Source organism: Loxodonta africana, chromosome 6 (assembly GCF_030014295.1).
Source record: "Loxodonta africana isolate mLoxAfr1 chromosome 6, mLoxAfr1.hap2, whole genome shotgun sequence".
Lineage (NCBI taxonomy): Eukaryota > Metazoa > Chordata > Mammalia > Proboscidea > Elephantidae > Loxodonta > Loxodonta africana.
Window position 1 is genome coordinate 49,255,683 of NC_087347.1, and position 25,129 is coordinate 49,280,811.

General features: G+C 39.9%; 1 protein-coding gene across 4 annotated transcripts in view; it reads left to right on the plus strand.

The window, feature by feature from the left end:
• Positions 1-25,129, plus strand: part of ANKRD44 (ankyrin repeat domain 44) — a 373,968-nt gene that overhangs the window by 126,938 nt on the left and 221,901 nt on the right. For 3 of the 4 annotated variants that reach the window (XM_064286862.1, XM_064286865.1, XM_064286863.1), the window contains exon 2: positions 10,536-10,619. The exons of the other annotated variant lie outside the window; for it this stretch is intronic. In XM_064286862.1, coding sequence (XP_064142932.1) covers positions 10,536-10,619 — 84 coding nt within the window. The remainder of the gene's footprint in view (positions 1-10,535; positions 10,620-25,129) is intronic. 4 annotated transcript variants of the gene reach the window in all.

The following is a 25,129-nucleotide window of genomic DNA, read 5'->3' on the forward strand; positions in this document are numbered from 1 at the left end:
TTTTCTAGATGGACAGGAACAGCTTAAATGACTGCTATTGTTTAGGGGCACAGAAGAAGGTGGTGTGTATGCATGTGTCTTTGGCAGTGGGATGGGGTGGGGTGGGGTGGGTCGTGGGAAGGATAGGGAGGGAAGAAATTTGGGGAGTATTTTCAAGCTTATGTTGGCTGAAAGAAGTGCATTTTAAAACAGTGTTAGTGTAATGCTCTGTGCCAGCTTTATTTGGGATTCTTTTGTGTCTTTAAGCAGAGGCTGGATGAGGGTGGGCGAGCATGGGAGGGGGTATTTGGAAATGCAGTGACTTGGAGAAAGGACTGCATATTGTTATTCTCCTGAGCTTGTATGTGTCTAAAATTAGTTCTGTGCCCTGTCTTATTTGTTTCTTATCCCAAAATACAGTTTTTTTTTCCCTGCATGGATCAAAACCATTCATTGGCATTGTTCAAGTCCTGTCTTCTCTGACTTCTTAGTTTTTCTTGTGTTCCCCTTTTCTGAATCAGAGAAGATTCCTTGAATGTTAGGGCTAAAAGGGACCTCAGAGCTCTCTCTCCAGTCTGTCATTGTGCAGAAGAAAAATTGGCATCTATTTGCATGAAGTCTGTAGAACACAGGTCAGTACTGTCTTGTCCAGTTTGTTTTGTGTGAGTTAGGCTGCTTTCCCCCACACGTCTGTCAGTTTGTCTTACTGTAGAGGCTTCCGTGTTGCTGTGGTGCTGAAAGCTATGCCACCGGTATTTAAATACCAGCAGAATTACCCATGGCGGACAGGTTTCAGCTGAGCTTCCGGACTGAGACGTGCCTTTGAATTGTGGTGTTGGCAAAGAATATTGAATATACCATGAACTGCCAAAAGAATGAACAGATCTGTCCTGGAAGATGTACAACCAGAACGCTCCTTAGAAGCAAGGATAGTGAGACTATGTCTCACATATTTTGGACAAGTTATCAGGATGGATCAGTCCCTGGAGAAGGACATTATGCTTGGTAGAGTGAAGGGTCAGCGAAAAAGAGGAAGACCCTCAATGAGATAGATTGACACAGTGGCTGCAACAATGGGCTCAAGCACAATAGCAATTGTGAGGATGGTGCAGGACAGGGCAGTGTTTTGTTCTGTTGTGCATAGGGTTAGTATGAGTCAGAACCGACTCTATGGCACCTAACAACAACACAGGCTGATTTCCCCAGCTATATTTGACATTCTCTGAGGAAGGGGCTATGTCATGTATTTCTTTTGTGTACTTCAAAAAATAGCATATAGTAGATACTCATCGACTGCCTTCAGCTCTGGTAGCACTTTGCTATGAAAATGCACTGGCCAGGATAGGTACTGGTAGAGGCCTGTTTGTTGTGGCACAAACTAGAAACAACCTGAATGTCTATCTGAAGGGGAATAATTGAGATATAGCCATACCGTGGAATAATATGTAGTTATTAAAAACAAACAAGTTAGTCCTATAGCTATTGTCCTCTATATTATTATTCTTGCAATTTGTAAGTAAGGGAAATAGTAAAATCCCATTTTTTTTTTGAGAACAAACAATAACTTCCTATATCTGTATTTATGTTTTTATGTATCAGAAAGGACATAGAAAAAGATGTGAAAGGATCCATATTAGGCTGTTGACATTGGTGGTAGGAAAGGTTATTAAATTTTTTTTTAACCCATCTGTATATTGTTACAATAGGAAAACTACTAAAAGATTAAAAAGCAACAAATAAGAGAAAGATAAAATGCATAGAGGGTTTTCATGTATTAGAAAGTCCCTTTCCCGTAATGCTTCTTACAATTTTTCATACTGTGTGGTTGAAAAGAGATGAGTTCTATCTTTTGACTAAATTTTAAAATTAGAAAATGAAGATGGCATTTTACTTGGTCTAGGGTGGGTTTTTTTTTTTCAGCTCATGACATGAGGATAAGTTTTCTTTTTACCAAAACCTAAACTATGAAGGTAGCACTACAACTGAAAGCCTTGACGCACTGGTTTCTGTGGTGGAGTGGGGAGGAGAGAAGTAGCAGAATGTTGAGATGAAGGATGCTAACTGACTTCAGAGCCCTAGGCACTTCCTGTTGCAGAGCTGCACAGTCGGGTAAGCGACTAGAGGGGGTTGCACAAGTGGAAAAGTAAAGAAAGCAAATGGTGCAGAACTTCCGGCCCTCCGCCACTGAAGGTTGGGGTGGTGCTGCTCCAGAGAGCTCTGTGTCCCCTGGAGGAAGTTGTTTGGAGTCTTTCTGAATGTAGGCAACCATGTCTGAGGAGGGCTAGCTGTTGCAGATTTTAAAGGTGGGAATAATTAATTTACTTTTTAGATGTGTATCCTGGCCACCAGAAGAATGCTTCTGTTAACACCTGAGGGATACTCCATCACCAAGACTTCTTGCCCAGGCTGTTGTTGCAGTCTCCTAACCTGTCACCCACTCCGATTTTTAATTCTCCTTCACCGTACAAACCTCTGCCAGAGTGATCTTTCTAAAGCACAACTCTTAGGCCACTTTCCTTCTCAACAAAACATCCAGGGCTACCCAGTTCTACTGAAAAAAGCCCAAATTTCTTAGCCTTTCAAGGCTTTCCATGATATTACCCTTGTCTACTTCTCAGCTTACCTTACTTCTCTTATGCTCCAACCAAAGGAAACTATTCCCTGTGCAAGGTTGAGTTTCCCCAGCCTCTGAGGAAACTCATAGTCTTCTGAGGCGGGGACACTCCCTCCCATTCTGTCCACCTCTACCTGTTTATATCCTATTTAACCTTCAATATTCATTTCGAAGGCTGCATATTTCAGGAGACCAGATGTGATTTCTCTCCCTTCGCCATCTACTTCTAAGGTCTTTGCCTTACACTCAAATTGTATTTACTTGTATACTTCCTATTGTTGTTGTTAGGTGCCATCAAGCGGTTCCAACTCATAGCAACCCTATAGGACACGGTAGAACGGCCCCGTAGGGTTTCTAAGGAGCCGTTGGTAGATTTGAACTGCCGACCTTTGGTAGCAGCCAAGCTCTTAACCACTACGCCACCAGGGCTCCATCCTTCCTGTTACGTCTCAATAACTCTGTCAATGGAGAGAACGACTATGACATATCAGTGTCTGAATTTTTCATGCTTATGAAATTTCTTGTGCTTATTCTTGGTTGCATTGAATTGAATATAGTTGTTATCTGAAATATACCGGATTGATTTTTAAAAAACATATCTTCCATCTTTTTTGGAGGGGGGGTGCATAGAAACAAAGGAAATATGAACTGGGTTGGTGTCTCTGCAAGGACGTATGATACAACTGTTCTTTTTGCAGAATTTTCCATTTTATCTAATGTTTTTCAGTCTTTTAGACTCCTCTCTCTTCCTGCTGCCTTATCATTTCCCTTTGACATCTGTCACCGAATGCCCTGCCATGACTCTGGGTGGGGAAATTGAGAAAGTGCTTCCTGGAAGGGTACATTAAGGAGAGTCCTTACTGGATTTGATATTCCTGTGACTTTCCTGGTTTTTTATACAGCAAGGGACCCGCCAGTCATTTCTTGTTGTTGTTAGGTGCCGTTAAGTTGGTTCCGACTCATAGTGACCCTGCGTAAAACAGAACAAAACGCTGCCCAGAACAAAATACTGCCCCATCCTGCACCATCCTCACAATCATTGTTATGTTTGAGCCCTTTGTTGCAGCCACTGTGCCAGTCCATCTTGTTGAGGGTCTTCCTCCTTTTCACTGACCCTGTACCTTACCAAGCGTGATGTCCTTTTCCAGGGACTGGTCCCTCCTGATAACATGTCCAAAGTATGTAAAATGGTGTCTCGCCATTCTTGCTTCCAGGGAACACTCTGGCTGGCTGTACTTCTCCAAGACAGACTTGTTGATTCTTCTGTCCGTTCATGGTATATTCAGTATTCTTCACCAACACTGTAATTCAAAGGCATCAATCCATCTTCCTTATTCATTGTCTAGCTTTCTCATGCACATAAGGCAATTGAAAGTACCATTGCTTGGTTCAAGCACACGTTAGTCCTCAGAGTGACATCTTTGCTTTTGTTTTTTTTTTTAACACTTTAAGGAGGTTTTTTGCAGTAGATTTGCCCGGCACAATATGTTGTTTGATCTTTTGTCCGCTGCTTCCACGGGTGTTGATTATGGATCCAAGTAAAATGAAATCCTTAACAACTTCAGTATTTATCATGATGTTGCTTATTGGTCCAGTTGTGAGGATTTTTGTTTTCTTTATGTTGAGGTGTAATCCATTCTGAAGGCTTCAGTCTTTGATCTTCATCACTAAAGTACTTCATCTCTAACAGAAACTAATCCAAGCATTGATTGATCCCACTTCCTTAGATTTGAGAGTGGTCAGAGCAGCCAGGGCTGGGAAGCTAGCTCAGTTTTTTTTTTTTTTTTTTTTTTGCACATCTCCCTAATCCCTCTGTCCGGCTCCCTGTGGAGAGGTGGTGAGATTTAAACTGCTGTTTGCCTTTCAGGGGATGCATGTAGAATCCCAAGAAAAAGAACTATGGAAAGGAAGGAGAGGCTTTAAAGGAAAACTGCAAAGGGCTTTGAAAGACTTGGTTGAGCAAAAAGTGGCTTGCTGTGTTGCAGGTTCCAACACATTTCAGACAACCCTAATTTGAGTTTTTAAATTATGAATGATTTAATGTGATTGTCCACATAGCTTATATATGATAATTCCATCCCTCTCATATATAGCAAGAAATTACCCCCTCGATGATGAATGCATTCTATTTCTACACATTGATTTTGTTGTTGTTTTTAGAGGACACTTGAGTTGCTTTATTTAATTTCTAGTTTTTGATGTTCTCCAAAATTATTCTAGATCACAATGCAAGAAAACAATACTGTAGTTATATATAATTCTGCCATATTTTTTCTTTGTCGTTTTTGTTGTTAGCTGTTGTCCAGTCAGCCCCTGACTCATGCAGACTCAATGCACAACAGAACGGAAGGCTGTGTTTCCCTTCACCATCCTCATGATTGGCTAAAAATTGGCCCATTGTGATCCATAACATTTTCATTGCCTCATTTTTGGCAGTAGATTACCAAGCCTTTCTTCCTAGTCCATCTTAGTCTGGACATCCTCCTGGAAACTGTTCCGCATCACAGCAACATACAACTCTCCACTGACAGATTAATGGTGGCCGTGCATGAGTTGCGTTGGCTGGGAATTGAACCTGGGTCTCCAGCATGGAAGGCAAGAATTCTACCACTGAACTACAATGCCTCAGTATTTTTTTCTTTAGGAATACTATTGTAGTGTTGCCCTTTGAATGATAAGGGATGTACACACCAGGTATTAAAAAAAAAAAAGTCATGTTTAAATCATGCGCCCTAAGTCTGAGAACTACTTTCTGTATCTGAACAAAGAAATTATGCTGAATACACACATTACCCTAAAAATCATCTTCTGGCTATATATTTTTTTTCCTGCAAGGATCATTAAAATAGGTTTAAGTCGATTAAGCTATTAAATTACCTCAAATATTTGAAGCCACACGAATTTAAAAAACTGTACGATGCAGCTATACAAAGAGTCCAACCAAAGCTAAAATAGGAAATAAACCTCTATAACAATTTTTCAAAATAGAAAATTGGTATAGAAGTATATATTATTGTTCTTTTTGTTTCACTAAAATTACATTATTTCAATATTCTATTTATTCTAACTTTTTGAATCCATTGTACTCTTGATTAAATTAACTTTGTTTAAAAATTAGCCTCCCAACACTATTTAATTAACTTAGCTACAGTTTAGAGTTGATCTCAAGCCACTTGAAACTAGACAGAGCAAAAAAAAGATGTGGGTAGTTGGCAGTACATCCAGATAAAAATATGACATTTGGCAAAGTCTGTCTGCTTTGTTTTGCCTTGCTTTCCTCTTTATGGATGTGGCCTATTTTTGAAATGTTATGATTTAAATTCAGTGATCAAGTGACAAGTCTGACAAAACAGTGTATTTCTGTGGAGGTTCTGTGAGGGGAAAAATGGAAGTGTTCCAGGAACTAAAGGAAGTGACCTCAATTTCACCTGGAAACATTAGTATCTTGGGGGCAGGAGGTTTGAGATATATATAAAGAGTGAAGGAAAGTGGCCAAGATGCAGAGCCAAGCTTGCATCTAGGAATAGAGCAGACATGAAAGAATTGAAAACAGTATCTCTTGTTTCCACTATATCCATGTAAATAGCGCTTGTGGAGACTGTGATAAAGGAAGACCGAAAGTCTTTTTCTATGATGGCTTGAATTGTAGCAACAGTCTTCTTACTGGCCTCCCTAGCTCCATTTTCTCCTTCTCCAATGCTTATGCACCTATGACTTTCTACGGATAAAAGTTACCATATATAATACATATTCTGTATACATATGTTTGTATATTTATACCATGTAGTGACTGTATATGTGTATGTATTTCTGGATATAGTTACGGTCTATGTAATGTTGCTGTTGATAGGTGTTATGATTTTGACTCATAGTAACCCCATGTGACAGAGTAGAAGTGTCCCATAGGGTTTTCTAGGTGCTTCTGCAAAGGTTACAGCCTTGGAAACTCTATGGGCAAAAAGCTGTGAACGCTCCATGCCATAGGTTAAAACTTATCCTGGCATGGGGCTCCCACCCAGTTATCTACCTTTCTAAGTTCATCTTCGATTTTTCTCCAACATGGAAGATTTACTCCATGGTGTTAATTCTTCAAAACCCGTTTTAACACCTATCTTCCCCATCTTTCTGGTTAACTCAAACCCATACTGAGGCCCCTACTTTAAAAGATTGTAGTCCTTTGTTTTCTGTTCTTTGGCAAGGTTGTTTTTGTTGATATTTACTGAAAGGTTGGCGGTTGGAACCCACCCAGTGGCTCTGTGGTAGAAAGACCTGGCAATTTGCTCCCATAAAGATTAACCAAACCTGTTGCCGTCAAGTAAATTTTGACTCATAGTGACAGAGTAGAACTGCCCCATAGGGTTTCCAAGGCTATAATCTTTACAGAAGTACCTAGTAGCTTCCCTATGGGGAAGCTATACTCTGTCACATGGGGCTGCTATGAGTCAAAATCATAGCATCTAACAACAACATTATGTAGACAGTAACTATATCCAGAAATATATGCACATATATAGTCACTACATGGTATAAATATACACGCATACATAGAAAGAATGTGTATTATATATGGTAACTTATCCTTAGTAAGTCCTAAGATGCATAATATTTCTCCATAGGAAGTATACTGAAACTGAGGGCTGAATTTCTGATCATGAATTATATATTATATTGTGTCATATCATACCATATTATATGACATACGAGAGAAAGTACTGAACTGGGAGAATCCTAGTCTCAACTCCATCTTTAACACACAAATCATTCAACTCCCTCACAGCTCCACACAGGAGATTAATCTCCATTAAGACCGCCAGGAGATCATAAAGGAAAAGTATAACTGTATATGTTTATAGTAACCTAAAATAGTAAAATTACCATCTCAATCCCCATAAGTGGGCAGGAATAACTGACACACTTCAATTAGTCAAAGAGAGATGATGTGTTATTATTTAGGTGAGTTGCTGTTACTTTGATTTTTAGATTAGACACTTGATTAGCAGAAGAGCTGTGTAAGTTTTGAGGTCACTCACTAAGTGTAACAAAGGCGGCCAAATAGGGTTCAGTTTGAGTTTTGCTCTCCTGTACTGCAAAAGCTTCCCTCCCAGTATGAGGGATCATTCTGTCCTGGATTATAATCCTGACTTGGTTTATTTGCTCTGTAATTTTTTTGGAAATCTCCCCAGATCACTTTTTTTTCTTTTGTAGGGTGGGTATGGATGTACTTGCCTGTGAGGGTGTTGGGCTGGTTTACTCACTCAATGGTAACTGCTCTTTGTATCGAGTACACACCAGATGTCTGGCCCTGTGCAGGGAGTACTGAATATATGATGCCATTTCTTAAACAGATCCAGTAAGATGGCTATTGTAACCACATTTTATAGATGAGAAAACTATGACTGAGAGAACTTACATCCCAGTTAGTGAACAGAAGAGCTAAGATTTAATCCCAGGTCAGTTTGATACCAGATCATTAATCTCCCTAATATGAGAAAAAAAATAGAGATCAAAGGTCAGTAAAAATCAATATTGTCTCCAGATTTCATTTTAATGAATATGGTGGTTTCACCATTTCCTTGTAGCTAACCATCTGTGAGTAACTAGTAGCACAGTTGACATGGCTGGGTTTCATTTTCCTTGGGTTAACCATTGTTTGGTTAAGACTCTAATGAGTATTAAAGCAGAGAAATCACTAAGGGTGATCTCAGGAAAGAAGCAGCAACAAAGCATGTGAAATGTCCCCAAACTAGATAATAAGCCCTGGAATAATTATTTCATAGTTAATGTCTATATATTATTTTGGAAAAGATTAAATAATAAATTAATCTTCCATTTTCTGATTACATGTAGTTTTTTCCCCCAAAATATTTAGGTATAGAATTAATAAATTTCTCCTTATTGAGAGAGTATTACTAATACTTGGGATTTTCTGCTATTTCTGTTTTATTAATAATTGGGAATATTGTAGACTTCTAGCATCATCGCCTGGAGGAGACATTTTCAGACATGTAGTCTCAGCTAACCCCCTGATTTAAAACAAAAAAATGTTTATGAGGACTCTGTATTTTGTGCACTTCTTATGGTACTTAAGGGAAACAGATTTTGATTTTATGATCGTCATTATCTATCTGTGTTGGAGTGAACTTCTCCCCAAGTAAAGAGTGATCTATATTCAGGAAGCCCTTAATGGCATCCCTTCAACAGATGATACAGCAGTACCCAGATGAATATAGCTAGCACGTTTTGTCCATTAAATCTAGTGACTCAAACAAATTTTTATTATCCTTTTGCAGAGATGCAAGTGCTGCCTCGTGCAAAAAAAATTACCTAATGAAGTGTTTCAGCTTGTTCATATAAGTTAATGGTTTCATATGGCCAGATTATTGCTGCATCAGCTATTAACCACTAACAATATATTCCCATTCGCTGTAATGATGTATTGTACTCAGAATGCTCAAGTATGGGCAGATGTTTAGGAATATCAAGTCCCCTGTCTTGCCTATTGATTGATTTCCAACGCCCCACACTCCTGATCAGAATGCAAGATGTTTTCTTTTAGACTTGGAATCTTTAATTACCCAATCCAGTCAGAAAAAGACAAGCGACACACCAGAAATGTGGAACTAAATGCTGGACCATCTTCTTGGCTGATGACCATCAACTGTGGTTACTGATGCTCGGTGACAGCCTCTATCAGTTTGTTTAACTTGTAATAATACAAATTATTAGTAAAGAACATGGACCTCTAACAAAAGGAAAGTGTACTATGCAGTCATTTAGAGAAAAAAAAATCAGTGGTTTTGTTAATGGATTTTTGGGAAGTTGGAGAACTCCATTGCAGGATGGAGCAGATCTTCTAAGCCAACCGAGCTCTCTCCTTAGAACTCAACAAGTGATGGGTTTTATTCTCAAACTGATGTCATATCTGATACCGCTAGTAGCTTTAAAAAAAAAAAAAAAAAGTGAAATTGAGGGAATAATTGTGTTTTGCAAATGATGAAAATGGTACCAAAAGACTGGTGGCTTGAGTCCACCCAGAGGCACTTTATTCAAGACATATAAGAAATTAAGCTTCTGAGAAAGTTCTTAGTAATAAGTAAAACACACACATCATATACATACCAAAAAATATATACATATGTATTTTTCTATTGATCCCCGAGAGTCCAGGTTTTGAGGAAATAAAGCTATCTAAAACTTGGGGCCTAAAATACCATTTCATCATTTACAATGAAAAGCTAGTTGCTCTTTCAGCCGTATTCCTATCACACTCTATAAATCCTTCTAATATATGTAGAAGTCTTGTTTAATGTAGCTGAATTCAATCCTAAGACCTCAGTAATGCCTCCTCCCTTACATTACTTTCCACCTCCTCATCATACCCTTACTTTAAACGAGCAGCGGATGAAATCATGTCTAAAACAGTACTTGTTGGATAAAGCTATGGAAGCATGAGGGAATGATTTCAAAGCTTTTCCAACCACTGACAAAGAAGTATTCGGATGGCAAGAAAAGTGGCCATTAGCATCCAATGGAATTGTGTAAGTCTACCATGGAATGTTGTCTGTAGAGCTGGAGGAGCAATAAGGAGCTATCTACACAAAACCACGTATGTGGAGCTTTCCTTGACAGGGAATTTAAGGGCCTTTCAAAAGTAATTTTGGGTGATTTTCATGTTACAGTCACTTTAGTTGCTAGTCCCAAGTTTGATGTGATCATTCGTCATGGCTTTCATACCGTTTTATAGTTATATCTTTAGGCAAATACCTCCTTCACTAGACTTCTTTCTAGCAAGGGCAGGGCCCGAGTCACATTCATCTTTATCTGACAATTGATAATTGCTGAATAAACTTTTAGGGAACAAATCATCTTCTGCCTGTCCACATCTGAAGGCAATCAAGTGTATTTAATTATAGCTCTAATTTCCATTCTCTTGTGTTTACAGCCACCGCTGGTCCAGGCAATCTTTAGTGGAGACCTAGAGGAGATACGGATGCTCATCCACAAAACCAAAGATGTGAATGCCCTGGTAAGCGATGCTGTGGTTGATGAGATGGCTTTGCCTGCTCAGGCCCTTTGAACCTGGAGCAGGGGCTCTTAACCCTTTCTGCAATGTGGACCCCTTTGGCAGTCTGATGAAGCTCCTGGATTGCTTTCCAGAATACTGTTTTTAAATCCATAAAATAAGGGTTAAAAATTAAATTTGTGCTATAGTAATATATGTGCTTCGTTATCAACACAGTCAATTAACAAGATACGGTGGAATATCTATACTAACAAAATAGTGATGAACATCGTCGATACTTTGAATTGTCTTCCACAAGTACCGTGTGACATGACCATATCTGTGATTTCTAATGGTAACAGAGTCACAGGTACAGCCGATACTACTGTGATTTGTTGCCTATGTTCATAATCAAAGGAAATGCTAAGTTTCAATTAGAAGTTAGTGAAAATAAAGATGTAATATTTTTCTTCTGGACCTCCAGACCAGGGACCCCAGAACCCGTACCCTGCAGCAGGAGTTGGCAAATTTGATTCATCATCTGTTTTTGTACAGGCCACCAGCTAAGAATAGATTTTATATTTTTAAGTGGTTAAAAAAAAAATGAAAAGAATAATATTTTGTGATATGTGAAAATTAGACAAAATTCAAATTTCAGTGCATTATAGATGCTGAAAACTGCAACAACTGTAAAACTTTCTCCAGCTTCCAAAAGTTCTGTTGGAAAACAACCGCGGTCATTTTTTTTTTTTTTTTAACATATTGTCTGTGGCTGCTTTCATGTTAGCAACAGCACAGTTGAGTAGTTGTGGCAGAGATCACATGTGGCCTGCCCAGCCTAAAATACCTACTATCTGGCCCTTTATAAAAAAGTTTGCTGACCTCTGCCCTGGGGGGCTCATGAACCTGGAACCAGTGGATGAACTAAGCATGCTGCGTACCATTTGAAGTCATATGTAACATGTGTGTACACTTGTGCACATATGTATTTATCTGTGAAAAGGGCCAGGGATTTCATTAGATTCTTAAAAGGGTCTGTGACCCTCAAAAGGTTCAGAACCACTGGACCTGGAAGGTCTTGAAACAAACAAAGCTGCAATAAAGAAAGGCAGGAAGAGGTAGTCAATAATTTACCTGTTTAATAGTTTCCTAGACCTGGAATGAACAAGCAATTATGTGCAGTACATGCTACTAATTCTCTTAATGCAGCTCAATTACCCAAATGTTCAAGTTTATCAAAGAGAGGAGTCTCCTTTGAAGTCTCTCGTGTTAAGTAGAAACAACAGAAACGGTCCAACACGTCTTCAGTGTAAGGCTAGGTTTGCCACGGGGAAATGAATTATGTCTAAGTTTATATCTCTGTCTGGTTGGTTGAATGCTTTATTCAGATGGCGAGTCATTTGATGCAGCCGTCGTTCTATTGCAGTGCAGGTTTGTGTGGCTTTTTGTAAAAACTTTTGGCAGCTTCTCCCCAGCTGGCAATGAAAACAATGGGACAATATTATGTGACATTTTTGCAAGGTAAGCACAGATAAGGCCAGGGATAGGCTACTGGAGAAGGCATTTGGGCATTTGTCCAGGGCCTGCAGGGTGTGACCTGTACTTCTGAGAGAAAGTAAGGCAAGCAAGCTCACTGTCCAGTGTCTGTCATCACTGGAATTTGCCCAGCCTGTTTTGTGGCTGTGGCCCAAGCCCAGGCAAGCTCAAGGCAAGGTCACTATCTTTTCCTGATGATCACGAGCAAAGAGAACTTTTATTCAGAGTCACACACACCAAGAAAGGTTGTACTGGCCTCCGAATGGCCTTTATTTCTCCTTTGGGAGAGTGACAAACAGTGGTTGGCTGGTAAAGGAGAGCTCTTTACTTTAGCTGTATTACTGAGTTAGTTAGGTAAGCTAACACATTAGACCCCTAAATGTATGATGGCTCAAATGTAAGGGAAGTTTATTTCCCTATGAACAGGATAGAGGGGTGGCCTTTTCCACATAGGGTCTCAAGTATCAACATGTGGCTTCTAAGATCGCCCTAGAGGTCATATCCAGTCCAGCCCAGCCAGAAGAGGGAAAAAGAGCTTAGAGGAAAAGCATGGGGGGATTTTTATGGGCCATCTTGGCAGTGGCAAGCATCACTTCTGCTCACATTTCAATAGCTAGGACTCAGTCACATGGCCACACCTAACTACAACACTGGAAAATTAGTGTAGCTGTGTGCTCCCAAAGAGTTGGAGAATGCTGATTTTGGTGAGTAGTTAGCAATCTTGGACACACCAGTTTTTGGTCTTACACAATTCTAGGTAATTCAAGTGATACCACTTATTTGTCTGTATAGTTCTTTATTCATTCAACAATTATTTACTGAGTTCAGACTCTGTGTTAAGTGCCTAAAGATACAGCAGTGAGAAGCAGCTCTCTCCCTCCTGGATTTTACAACATGGCAGAGAAGGCAATGAGTGAGAGATCACGCTGCTATGCATTTTTTAAAGGGAAAATCCAGGCTGCTGTGTAGGGGCCTAGATTAATCAGGAACCACTCTGGATGGTGCAGATTGTTAAGCACTCGTGCACTAACTGAAAGGTGGTAGGTTCAAATCCACCTGGAGGCTCCTTGGTAGAAAGGTCTGGTGATCTACTTCTGAAAATCAGCCACTAGAAACCCTAATTAGCACAGTTCTGCTCTGACTCACATGGGTCACCATGAACCTAAATGGGCTCAATGGCAACTGGTATTTTTTTTTTTTTTAATAACTTTTATTAAGCTTCAAGTGAACGTTTACAAATCCAATCAGTCTGTCACATATAAGTTTACATACATCTCACTCCCTACTCCCACTTGCTCTCCCCCTCTTGAGTCAGCCTTTTCAGTCTCTCCTTTCTTGACAATTTTGCCGGCTTCCCTCTCTCTCTATCCTCCCATCCCCCCTCCAGACAAGAGTTGCCAACACAGTCTCAAGTGTCCACCTGATATAATTAGCTCACTCTTCATCAGCCTATCTCTCCCACCCGCTGACCAGTCCCTTTCATTTCTGATGAGTTGTCTTCGGGGATGGTTCCTGTCCTGTGTCAACTGAAGGTCTGGGGAGCATGGCCACCGGGATTCCTCCAGTCTCAGTCAGACCATTAAGTTTGGTCTTTTTATGAGAATTTGGGGTCTGTATCCCACTGATCTCCTGCTCCCTCAGGGGTCCTCTGCTGTGCTCCCTGTCAGGGCAGTCATCGATTGTGGCCGGGCACCAACTAGTTCTTCTGGTCTCAGGATGATGTAGGTCTCTGGTTCATGTGGCCCTTTCTGTCTCTTGGGCTCTTAGTTGTCGTGTGGCCTTGGTGTTCTTCATTTTCCTTTGCTCCAGGTGGGTTGAGACCAATTGCTGCATCTTAGATGGCCGCTTGTTAGCATTTAAGACCCCAGACGCCACATTTCAAAGTGGGATGCAGAATGATTTCATAATAGAATTATTTTGCCAATTGACTTAGAAGTCCCCTCAAACCATGTTCCCCAGACCCCCGCACTTGCTCCCCTGACCTTTGAAGCATTCATTTTATCCCGGAAACTTCTTTGCTTTTGGTCCAGTCCAATTGAGCTGACCTTCCATGTATTGAGTGTTGTCTTTCCCTTCACCTAAAGCAGTTCTTATCTACTGATTAATCAATAAAAAACCCTCTCCCACTCTCCCTCCCTCCCCCCCTCGTAACCACAAAAGTATGTGTTCTTCTCAGGTTTACTATTTCTCAAGATCTTATAATAGTGGTCTTATACAATATTTGTCCTTTTGCCTCTGACTCATTTCGCTCAGCATAATGCCTTCCAGGTTCCTCCATGTTATGAAATGTTTCAGAGATTCGTCACTGTTCTTTATCGTTGCGTAGTATTCCATTGTGTGAATATACCACAATTTATTTACCCATTCATCCGTTGATGGACACCTTGGTTGCTTCCAACTTTTTGCTATTGTAAACAGAGCTGCAATAAACATGGGTGTGCATGTATCTGTTTGTATGAAGGCTCTTGTATCTCTAGGGTATATTCCTAGGAGTGGGATTTCTGGGTTGTATGGTAGTTCTATTTCTAACTGTTTAAGATAACGCCAGATAGATTTCCAAAGTGGTTGTACCATTTGACATTCCCACCAGCAGTGTATAAGAGTTCCAATCTCTCTGCAGCCTCTCCAGCATTTATTATTTTGTGTTTTTTGGATTAATGCCAGCCTTGCTGGTGTGAGATGGAATCTCATCGTAGTTTTAATTTGCATTTCTCTAATGGCTAATGATCGAGAGCATTTTCTCATGTATCTGTTGGCTGCCTGAATATCTTCTTTAGTGAAATGTGTGTTCATATCCTTTGCCCACTTCTTGATTGGGTTGTTTGTCTTTTTGTGGTTGAGTTTTGACAGAATCATGTAGATTTTAGAGATCAGGCGCTGGTCGGAGATGTCATAGCTGAAAATTCTTTCCCAGTCTGTAGGTGGTCTTTTTACTCTTTTGTAGAAGTCTTTAGATGAGCATAGGTGTTTGATTTTTAGGAGCTCCCAGTTATCGGGTTTCTCTTCATCATTTTTGGTAATGTTTTGTATTCTGTTTATACCTTGTATTAGGGCTCCTAGGGTTGTCCCAATTTTTTCTTCCATGATCTTTATCGTTTTAGTCTTTATGTTTAGGTCTTTGATCCACTTGGAGTTAGTTTTTGTGCATGGTGTGAGATATGGGTCCTGTTTCATTTTTTTGCAAATGGATATCCAGTTATGCCAGCACCATTTGTTAAAAAGGCTATCTTTTCCCCAGTTAATTGACACTGGTCCTTTGTCAAATATCAGCTGCTCATACGTGGATGGATCTATGTCTGGGTTCTCAATTCTGTTGCATTGGTCTATGTGTCTGTTGTTGTACCAATACCAGGCTGTTTTGACTACTGTGGCTGTATAATAGGTTCTGAAGTCAGGTAAGGTGAGGCCTCCCACTTTCTTCTTCTTTTTCAGTAGTGCTTTGCTTATCCGGGGCTTCTTTCCCTTCCATATGAAATTGGTGATTTGTTTCTCTATCCCCTTAAAATATGACATTGGAATTTGGATCGGAAGTGCGTTAAATGTATAGATGGCTTTTGGTAGAATAGACATTTTTACTATGTTAAGTCTTCCTATCCATGAGCAGGGTATGTTTTTCCACTTAAGTATGTCCTTTTGAATTTCTTGTAGTAGAGCTTTGTAGTTTTCTTTGTATAGGTCTTTTACATCCTTGGTAAGATTTATTCCTAAGTATCTTATCTTCTTGGGGGCTACTGTGAATGGTATTGATTTGGTTATTTCCTCTTCGGTGTTCTTTTTGTTGATGTAGAGGAATCCAAGTGATTTTTGTATGTTTATTTTATAACCTGAGACTCTGCCAAACTCTTCTATTAGTTTCAGTAGTTTTCTGGAGGATTCCTTAGGGTTTTCTGTGTATATAATCATGTCATCTCCAAATAGTGATAACTTTACTTCTTCCTTGCCAATCTGGATACCTTTTATTTCTTTGTCTAGCCTAATTGCCCTGGCTAGGACTTCTAGCACGATGTTGAATAAGAGCGGTGATAAAGGGCATCCTTATCTGGTTCCCGTTCTCAAGGGAAATGCTTTCAGGTTCTCTCCATTTAGAGTGATATTGGCTGTTGGCTTTGCATAGATGCCCTTTATTATGTTGAGGAATTTTCCTTCAATTCCTATTTTGGTGAGAGTTTTTGTCATGAATGGGTGTTGGACTTTGTCAAATGCCTTTTCTGCATCAATTGATAAGATCATGTGGTTTTTGTCTTTTGTTTTATTTATGTGATGGATTACATTAATGGTTTTTCTGATATTAAACCAGCCTTGCATACCTGGTATAAATCCCACTTGATCAGGGTGAATTATTTTTTTGATGTGTTGTTGGATTCTATTGGCTAGAATTTTGTTGAGGATTTTTGCATCAATGTTCATGAGGGATATAGGTCTATAATTTTCTTTTTTTGTAATGTCTTTACCTGGTTTTGGTATCAGGGAGATGGTGGCTTCATAGAATGAGTTGGGTAGTATTCCGTCATTTTCTATGCTTTGGAATACCTTTAGTAGTAGTGGTGTTAACTCTTCTCTGAAAGTTTGGTAGAACTCTGCAGTGAAGCCGTCCGGGCCAGGGCTTTTTTTTGTTGGGAGTTTTTTGATTACCGTTTCAATCTCTTTTTTTATCATGGGTCTATTTAGTTGTTCTACTTCTGAATGTGTTAGTTTAGGTAGGTAGTGTTTTTCCAGGAATTCATCCATTTCTTCTAGGTTTTCAGATTTGTTAGAGTACAATTTTTCATAATAATCTGAAATGATTCTTTTAATTTCATTTGGTTCTGTTGTGATGTGGTCCTTCTCATTTCTTATTCGGGTTATTTGTTTCCTTTCCTGTATTTATTTAGTGAGACTAGCCAATGGCTTATCAATTTTGTTAATTTTTTCAAAGAACCAGCTTTTGGCTTTGTTAATTCTTTCAATTGTTTTTCTGTTCTCTAATTCATTTAGTTCAGCTCTAATTTTTATTATTTGTTTTCTTCTGGTGCCTGATGGATTCTTTTGTTGCTCACTTTCTATTTGTTCAAGTTGTAGGGACAGTTCTCTGATTTTGGCTCTTTCTTCTTTTTGTATGTGTGCATTTATTGATATAAATTGGCCTCTGAGCACTGCTTTTGCTGTGTCCCAGAGGTTTTGATAGGAAGTATTTTCATTCTCGTTGCTTTCTATGAATTTCCTTATTCCCTCCTTGATGTCTTCTATAACCCAGTCTTTTTTCAGAAGGGTGTTGTTCATTTTCCAAGTATTTGATTTCTTTTCCCTCGTTTTTCTGTTATTGATCTCTAGTTTTATTGCCTTGTGGTCTGAGAAGATGCTTTGTAATATTTCGATGATTTGGACTCTGCAAAGGTTTGTTTTATGACCTAATATGTGGTCTATTCTAGAGAATGTTCCATGTGCGCTAGAAAAAAAAGTATATTTTGCAGCAGTTGGGTGGAGAGTTCTGTATAAGTCAATGAGGTCAAGTTGGTTGATTGTTGTAATTAGATCTTCCGTGTCTCTGTTGAGCTTCTTACTGGATGTCCTGTCCTTCTCCGAAAGTGGTGTGTTGAAGTCTCCTACTATAATTGTGGAGGTATCTATCTCGCTTTTCAATTCTGTTAAAATTTGATTTATGTATCTTGCAGCCCTGTCATTGGGTGCGTAAATATTTAATATGGTTATGTCTTCCTGATCAATTGTCCCTTTTATCATTATATAGTGTCCTTCTTTATCCTTTGTGGTGGATTTAAGTCTAAAGTCTATTTTGTCAGAAATTAATATTGCTACTCCTCTTCTTTTTTGCTTATTGTTTGCTTGATATACTTTTTTCCATCCTTTGAGTTTTAGTTTGTTTGTGTCTCTAAGTCTAAGGTGTGTCTCTTGTAGGCAGCATATAGATGGATCGTGTTTCTTTATCCAGTCTGTGACTCTCTGTCTCTTTATTGGTGCATTTAGTCCATTTACATTCAGGGTAATTATAGATAAATAAGTTTTTAGTGCTGTCATTTTGATGCCTTTTTATGTGTGTTGTTGACAATTTCATTTTTCCACATACTTTTTTGTGCTGAGGCGTTTTTCTTAGTAAATTGTGAGATCCTCATTTTCATAGTGCTTGACTTTATGTTAGTTGAGTCGTTACGTTTTTCTTGGTTTTTATCTTGAGTTATAGAGTTGTTATACCTTTTTGTGGTTACCTTATTATTTACCCCTATTTTTCTAAGTAAAAACCTAACTTGTATTGTTCTATATCGCCTTGTATCACTCTCCATATGGCAGTTCAGTGCCTCCTGTATTTAGTCCCTCTTTTTGATTATTGTGATCTTTTACCTATTGACTTCCATGATTCCCTGTTATGTGTATTTTTTTTTAATTAATCTTAATTTGTTTGTTTTTGTGATTTCCCTATTTGAGTTGATATCAGGACGATGTGTTTTGTGACCTTGTGTTGTGCTGATATCTGATATTATTGGTTCTCTGACCAAACAATATCCTTTAGTATTTCTTGTAGCTTTGGTTTGGTTTTTGCAAATTCTCTAAACTTGTGTTTGTCTGTAAATATCTTAATTTCGCCTTCATATTTCAGAGATAGTTTTGCTGGATATATGATCCTTGGCTGGCAGTTTTTCTCCTTCAGTGTTCTGTATATGTCGTCCCATTCCCTTCTTGCCTGCATGGTTTCTGCTGAGTAGTCAGAACATATTCTTACTGATTCTCCCTTGAAGGAAACCTTTCTTTTCTCCCTGGCTGCTTTTAAAATTTTCTGTTTATCTTTGGTTTTGATGAGTTTGATGATAATATGTCTTGGTGTTTTTCTTTTTGGATCAATCTTAAATGGGGTTCGATGAGCATCTTGGATAGCTATCCTTTCGTCTTTCATGATGTCAGGGAAGTTTTCTGTCAGGAGTTCTTCAACTATTTTCTCTGTGTTTTCTGTCCCGCCTCCCTGTTTTGGGACTCCAATCACCCGCAGGTTATCCTTCTTGATAGAGTCCCACATAATTCTTAGGGTTTCTTCATTTTTTTAAATTCTTTTATCTGATTTTTTTTCAGCTATGTTGGTGTTGATTCCCTGGTCCTCCAGATGTCCCAGTCTGCATTCTAATTGCTCGAGTCTGCTCCTCTGACTTCCTAGTGTGTTGTCTAATTCTGTTATTTTATTGTTAATCTTTTGGATTTCTACATGTTGTCTCTTTATGGATTCTTGCAACTTATTAATGTTTCCACTATGTTCTTGAATAATCTTTTTGAGTTCTTCAATAGTTTTATCAGTGTGTTCCTTGGCTTTTTCTGCAGTTATCCTAATTTCATTTGTGATATCATTAAGCATTCTGTAAATTAGTTTTTTATATTCTGTATCTGATAATTCCAGGATTGTATCTTCATTTGGGAAAGATTTTGATTCTTTTGTTTGGGGGGTTGGAGAAGCTGTCATGGTCTGCTTCTTTAAGTGGTTTGATATGGATTGTTGTCTCCGAGCCATCACTGGGAAACTAGTTTTTCCAGAAAATCCGCTAAAAAAAAAATGCAGTCAGATCCCTATCAGAGTTCTCCCTCTGGCTCAGGCTATTCAGATGTTAATGAAGCCGCCTGGGGAGGGTGGGGGAGGGAACAGAGAGATAGGAGAGTAGCACCTCAGAATATAGCAAGAGTTGCTTGTCTTGCTTGGAATGACTATTATATCTGAGACTCCCGCGGGGCGGGTCGCCTATGTGTGCTGGCTGTGTGGAGATTGCCCCCGGGGTGTCTGGCCCGCTGGAGTCACGGTCAGATCCTCCGCTTCCAGCCCCACGCCCAGCGTCAAGGCTCCCCTACTGGGACGGTGCATTCTCGACTCCAAAATCAGTCGCTGCCTCCCGGGGACTTCTCGTCCCTCCAGCCGCGTGGCCGTGCCGCCTCCGAGAACCAGTTGGGCCTCCTCCCGGGGTTAGTTCAGATGGGTGGAGCAGGTCCCCGTGCTTGTGCCGTGACCGAGTGTCCCGGCTGGGACGCTGTTCTCTCCGCTCCAATACCAGTCGCTGCCTCCCAGGGACTTCTCCTACCGGCTGTATCCCACGCCGCCCGCGCGACCCGGCTGGTCCCCTTCCCGGGGTTAGTTCAGGGGGGTGGAGCAACTCTCCGTGTTTATGGCGTACCTGCGTCCAGTCCAAATCCCTGCGGGACGGTTCCCCGGCTCGGGTGCTGCTCTTTCTGCTCCAAGATCAGTCACTGCCTCCCCGGGACTTCTCCTACCGGCTGCGTCCCACGCCGCCCGTGGAACCGGCTGGTCCCCCTCCCGGGGTTAGTTCAGGGGGGTGGAGCCTCTCTCTGTGCTTGTGCCGTACCTGACTGGTACGCTGGCTCCAGGCTCTGGAAACAATCGCTGCTTCCCCGTATTAGTTCGTTCTCCGTCTCTAAATCTGTGTTTGTTGTTCAGGGTTCATAGATTGTTATGTATGTGATCGATTCACTTGTTTTTCCGTGTCTTTGTTGTAAGAGGGATCCGAGGGAGAGTCTGCCTAGTCCGCCATCTTGGCTCCGCCCCCGGCAACTGGTATTTTTTAGGTTAATTGGCAGGGCCTGGGAGGGACTTTCTGATGAAGTGATGTGTAAATTGAGATCTAAGGAACAAGTAGAAATTTGCTTTGTATTTATGAGCTGTTGGATGTGTGCCAGCAGGGAAGAGTGAGGACAAAGGGAGGGAGATGAATAAATGAGTGGTTGAGTGGAGGAATGGCTATTCAGTATCCATAGGTCTCTTCCACTCACATCTCATTGGACTCCCCCTGCACATCCCCCTCTCCCTTCCCTCAGGTGAGTATGAGAAAATCATCTGATCACCCACCCTGTTATCAGGCATGTTGGAGACATTGAGCTGTCCTCTTAATTTCATGTTTTTCTTTTGCCAATGCTCCTTGGGACAAACAAGCCCCACTTTTACTATTTTGCTGGGGGTGGATTAGGTAGTTTTGGGGAAGTGATTTTTAACAAAGGGCATAGGGAGATAGAAGACAGATAAGGATTAAAAATCTAAACCTGGAGATTCATTTCACAATGTAAGAGAGACTGCTAACCACGATATTTAAATGTCAAGGAAAAGAAATACATAGTGGAGGAGCTACCTGTTACTTGGAAAACAATATTCGTCTTCTTCCCATTGTTCCCTTTTCTCTCTTTACTGCAATTATTCACTTACCTTTTTTTTTCTATCTTAGGTCCCTGATTTTCTTGTCTTCCCTTTTCTTCCCCAGCTTCTCTGTGTGTGTGTGTATGTGTTTGATTTGTCTTATTTTCTATGGTATAAACATTGTTTGATTAACTGATCCTGATATAGAAAGCAGTCTCATCCAGCCTGATCTCTCTGTGTTTTCCCAAATTTTATTTCTCACTAATAGTATTCATGAACCGTGTGCTTCAACCAAACCAAATCACTCAGCTCATTGGTGTTTCTTCTACTCTCTCGCCCTTTTCTCACCTTTCCACTTGCCTGAATCCTACCTGGCCTTCCAGACCCATTACTTCCTCCACAAAATCCTAATTCTCACTTCCTTTCTGTGCCTTCTCTGCCTCCTCCCCAACCCAGCCAAAAAAACCTACTGCTTCTCTAAATTCCCATAGCTCTCTATGCCTCACAGATCACTTTCAACCTCTCCTTGAGTTATTTATGTCTGTGTTTTACTTCTCCAGAGAGACTATGTGCTTGATGACGTGGTCATTTGTCATTCATTCTTATTCACTTAGTGTGCCCAAATCCAATCCTTGCAACACACACTGAGTAAAGGACTAAAACCCTATATTATTACTTACATAGAGCCAATCTGTGGTGATCCATATTTCATTTCTCTCAAAGAGGACAAGTTGTTGAACAGAGGGACTGCCCAGCTTTGCTAGTGTCCCTCAGGTCTCAGTTGTGTAATTGAAAAGTTCTCTTTGTAAGATCAAAAAGCTGTAGATTGATTTGAGGAGCCGCGGTAGGATCAGGAGCAGTATTCTGAGTCTTTTTGTGGTTTCTATGGCTAGTGGTGTTCCAGGGCCCGGAAAGGTGGGATGACAGTTATACACTCTAGGAAATCCATTTAAATTGAGCCAGATGTAGCTGATAACTAGAAAGTTTTTAGAGGCTTACATCTTACTAACCAAATTGAACTCAGGGTAGAGAATAGCATTTTAATTTAAAATGAATACAGAGATTCTGAAAATCGAAGTTTGAATCCAGTAAAGACATTTTTGGGACTGTATTATGATAACATGACATCAACAGGACAGTCTGACTCTACCACACGGGAGCAGGGAAAGGGATAAAGTGGTGAAGACGGGGAGGAAACCATGCTATGTGAGAAGTAGTTAAGAAACTAGTGATGGTTTGGACTTGGGAAGGACAGGAGAACTGTGCTCAGTAGTTCAAACACTGTCAAGTTAAAATGGAATTAGACTTATCATTATGTTACGTGGTTGTAAGCCACAGAAAATAAGATTTCAGCTCAAATATAAAAAATCGCAATTTTATACACAGAGCTGTCTAAAGAAGTGATGAGTTGACTTGGCAGGTAATTAGTTCCCTGAAAGACCACTAGGTTGGAAGTTCTAAAGGGGACTGATAGGTAGCATCATACAGACCCACTCTCCTGCTTTGTACCCCTGGCAGACATTGCTAAGGGTTCATAGCACTATTTTACCTTTGAGTCTTAAAGAGACCAACATTTCTTCTCAAAACAGCTCTATTAAATTGGAGTTAGTATGTAAGTTGAAACATCCTTCCCATGCCTAGAGTAAAAGAGTAGGTGATGTTTAAAGTTTTTTTTTTTTAATAACTGTGAAAGACTAAGGTTCCAAGATTTGTAAGTCCCATATGATAGTAAACCCATGATGTTCATTTCTTTTTCAAAGTATCTCTAACAGATAAGAGTATGTGTGCGTGCACACGCACGCACACACACATCCGTAATACTGTTATCATACTAAATAAAATTAAAAGTAACCCCTTAATATCATTTAATACCCAGTGCACATTCAATTTTGTTTTGTCAGATTGTCTCAACAATGTCTCTTTCAGTTGGATTGTCCCCAAGTTGCTTGTTTTAACCAATTTATTTTATACAACAAAATAATTTTGTCAGGCTATTAATGTTTATTATTTGCTCTAATAGGATTTGACCCAAGTATATTGGTATGTTTTGTTTATTCTCTCCAATTCTAAGATGGGAAGGGATGATATGTGAATATAATAGACTACATCATAAATTAAAGCCAAGCTTATGTTGCCAAAGTACTTGTAGTAAAAAGAGGAGAAAATCATTAAAGCTGCAATTCTTGACTATGGGCATGAGTTCAAATGTGGTGGCCTGCTAGTCTCAAAATTCAAGCTAAAAAAAAAGAAACTGACTTTATATGATGAGGGAATTCTTAGAAGTAAGACGGATTGTCAATAGTAAGCTTGTGCTGTATTTTTACATAAAAAAGTGTGCCCTCTGCATTTGCCGTCTGCGCCCTACACCCCCCCCCCAGGAGCTGCCACATGTTACTGTTAAAAAAATTAACACAGTGAGCTTATGAAAATACCCCTCGAGGGAATGCGTCTGACAAACAAATGTAGAAGGCCCCTGTTATTTGTGAAAAAATACAGTAATTTGTTCCTCTGTGTGTGTTGTAGTATTTCTTTTAAAAAAAGAAAATATTTTTTAATCATCCAGGAGGGCTCAAGAGTAGCTCTACCTAAAGAACTTGCAGAGCTAAATTTAATGTCTTCTCTAAATGTTTTAAAGCTTGATTTCATCATGTCAAATTCTCTTGAATATTAGACATATAAGCTATGTAGCGAGGCTTTTTCAGGTTTTTAGATTTTGTGTATTCTTCCTTGCCCAAATATATCATACTTGATTTTTTTTCTTTTTTAATGAAGAGTTTAATATGGGACTTGAGGCCTGAGGTGTTTTGCCAGCTTAGAGATCTATAGGCACCCTCTAAATTAGATTTAAGTCAGAAACTGTTGGGAATAAGGAAGCTATGGTCTTTTCAATTGCTTCACATGCATGTGAAAGCCAGACAATAAAAAAGGGAAAATCGAAGAATTGATACATTCGAATTGTGGTGTTGGCAAATAATACTGAATATATTTTTTTAATATACTATGGACTGCCAGAAGAATAAAAAAAAAAAAAAATTTTTTTTTTTTTTTTTTGCCAGAAGAATGAACAAATCTGTCTTAGAGGCAGTATAGCCAGAATGCTCCTTAGAAGTGAGGGGGACAAGGCTTTGTCCTGCTTAAAATTTGGACATGTCATCAGGAAAGACCAATCACTAGAAAAGGATGTCATATTCGGTAAAGGATTAGCGAAAATGAGGGAAACCCTCAATGAAAAGGACTGATACAATAACTGCAACAATGGGCTCAAACATACTGACAATTATGAGGATGACACAGGGCTGGGCAGTGTTTTGTTCTGTGATACATGATGTTGCTGTGAGTCAGAGCTGACTTGGCGGCAGCTAACAGCTAACAGGAAGGAGTCTCAAACTCAGGTAGCATCAATGAAAGAAGCATGCTGTCAGCGGGTGTGATGGAGCACTCAGTTCTCCTCTAGTGTTGCCAGGCAGGAATGCAAGCTCAGGGTGGCCCAGACTTTGACTTTTCAAGGGAAAATACAGGAAATCTGACTTTTTATGTGAAATCTCTAAATTGTTAAATGTTGGTTCCAAAAAATTGTCCAACATTGTGTAGGCCAAAGAAAACACATGTGTAGGCCAAGTTCAGCCTTCAAGCCACCGTTTTGCTAACTGTGAATGAAATCAGCAAATACTAGGCAATTAAGGTTTCTCTGGCCATCTGCATCTGGAAAGCAAAAGCCCTGGTCCTGAAGCTGAGGGCCGGGTGTTCTGGGGAGAGCAATGGCTTGGGCTCCTCAAGCAAGGCTTCTTGAGAGCACTTCTGGCTTCCCGCCGGAGGGGAGGGAGGCTGGTGATCTACCCACAGCTCTTGGCATGGTGCTTTTTGTCCTGGGTGCAGGTGTGGTTCATCA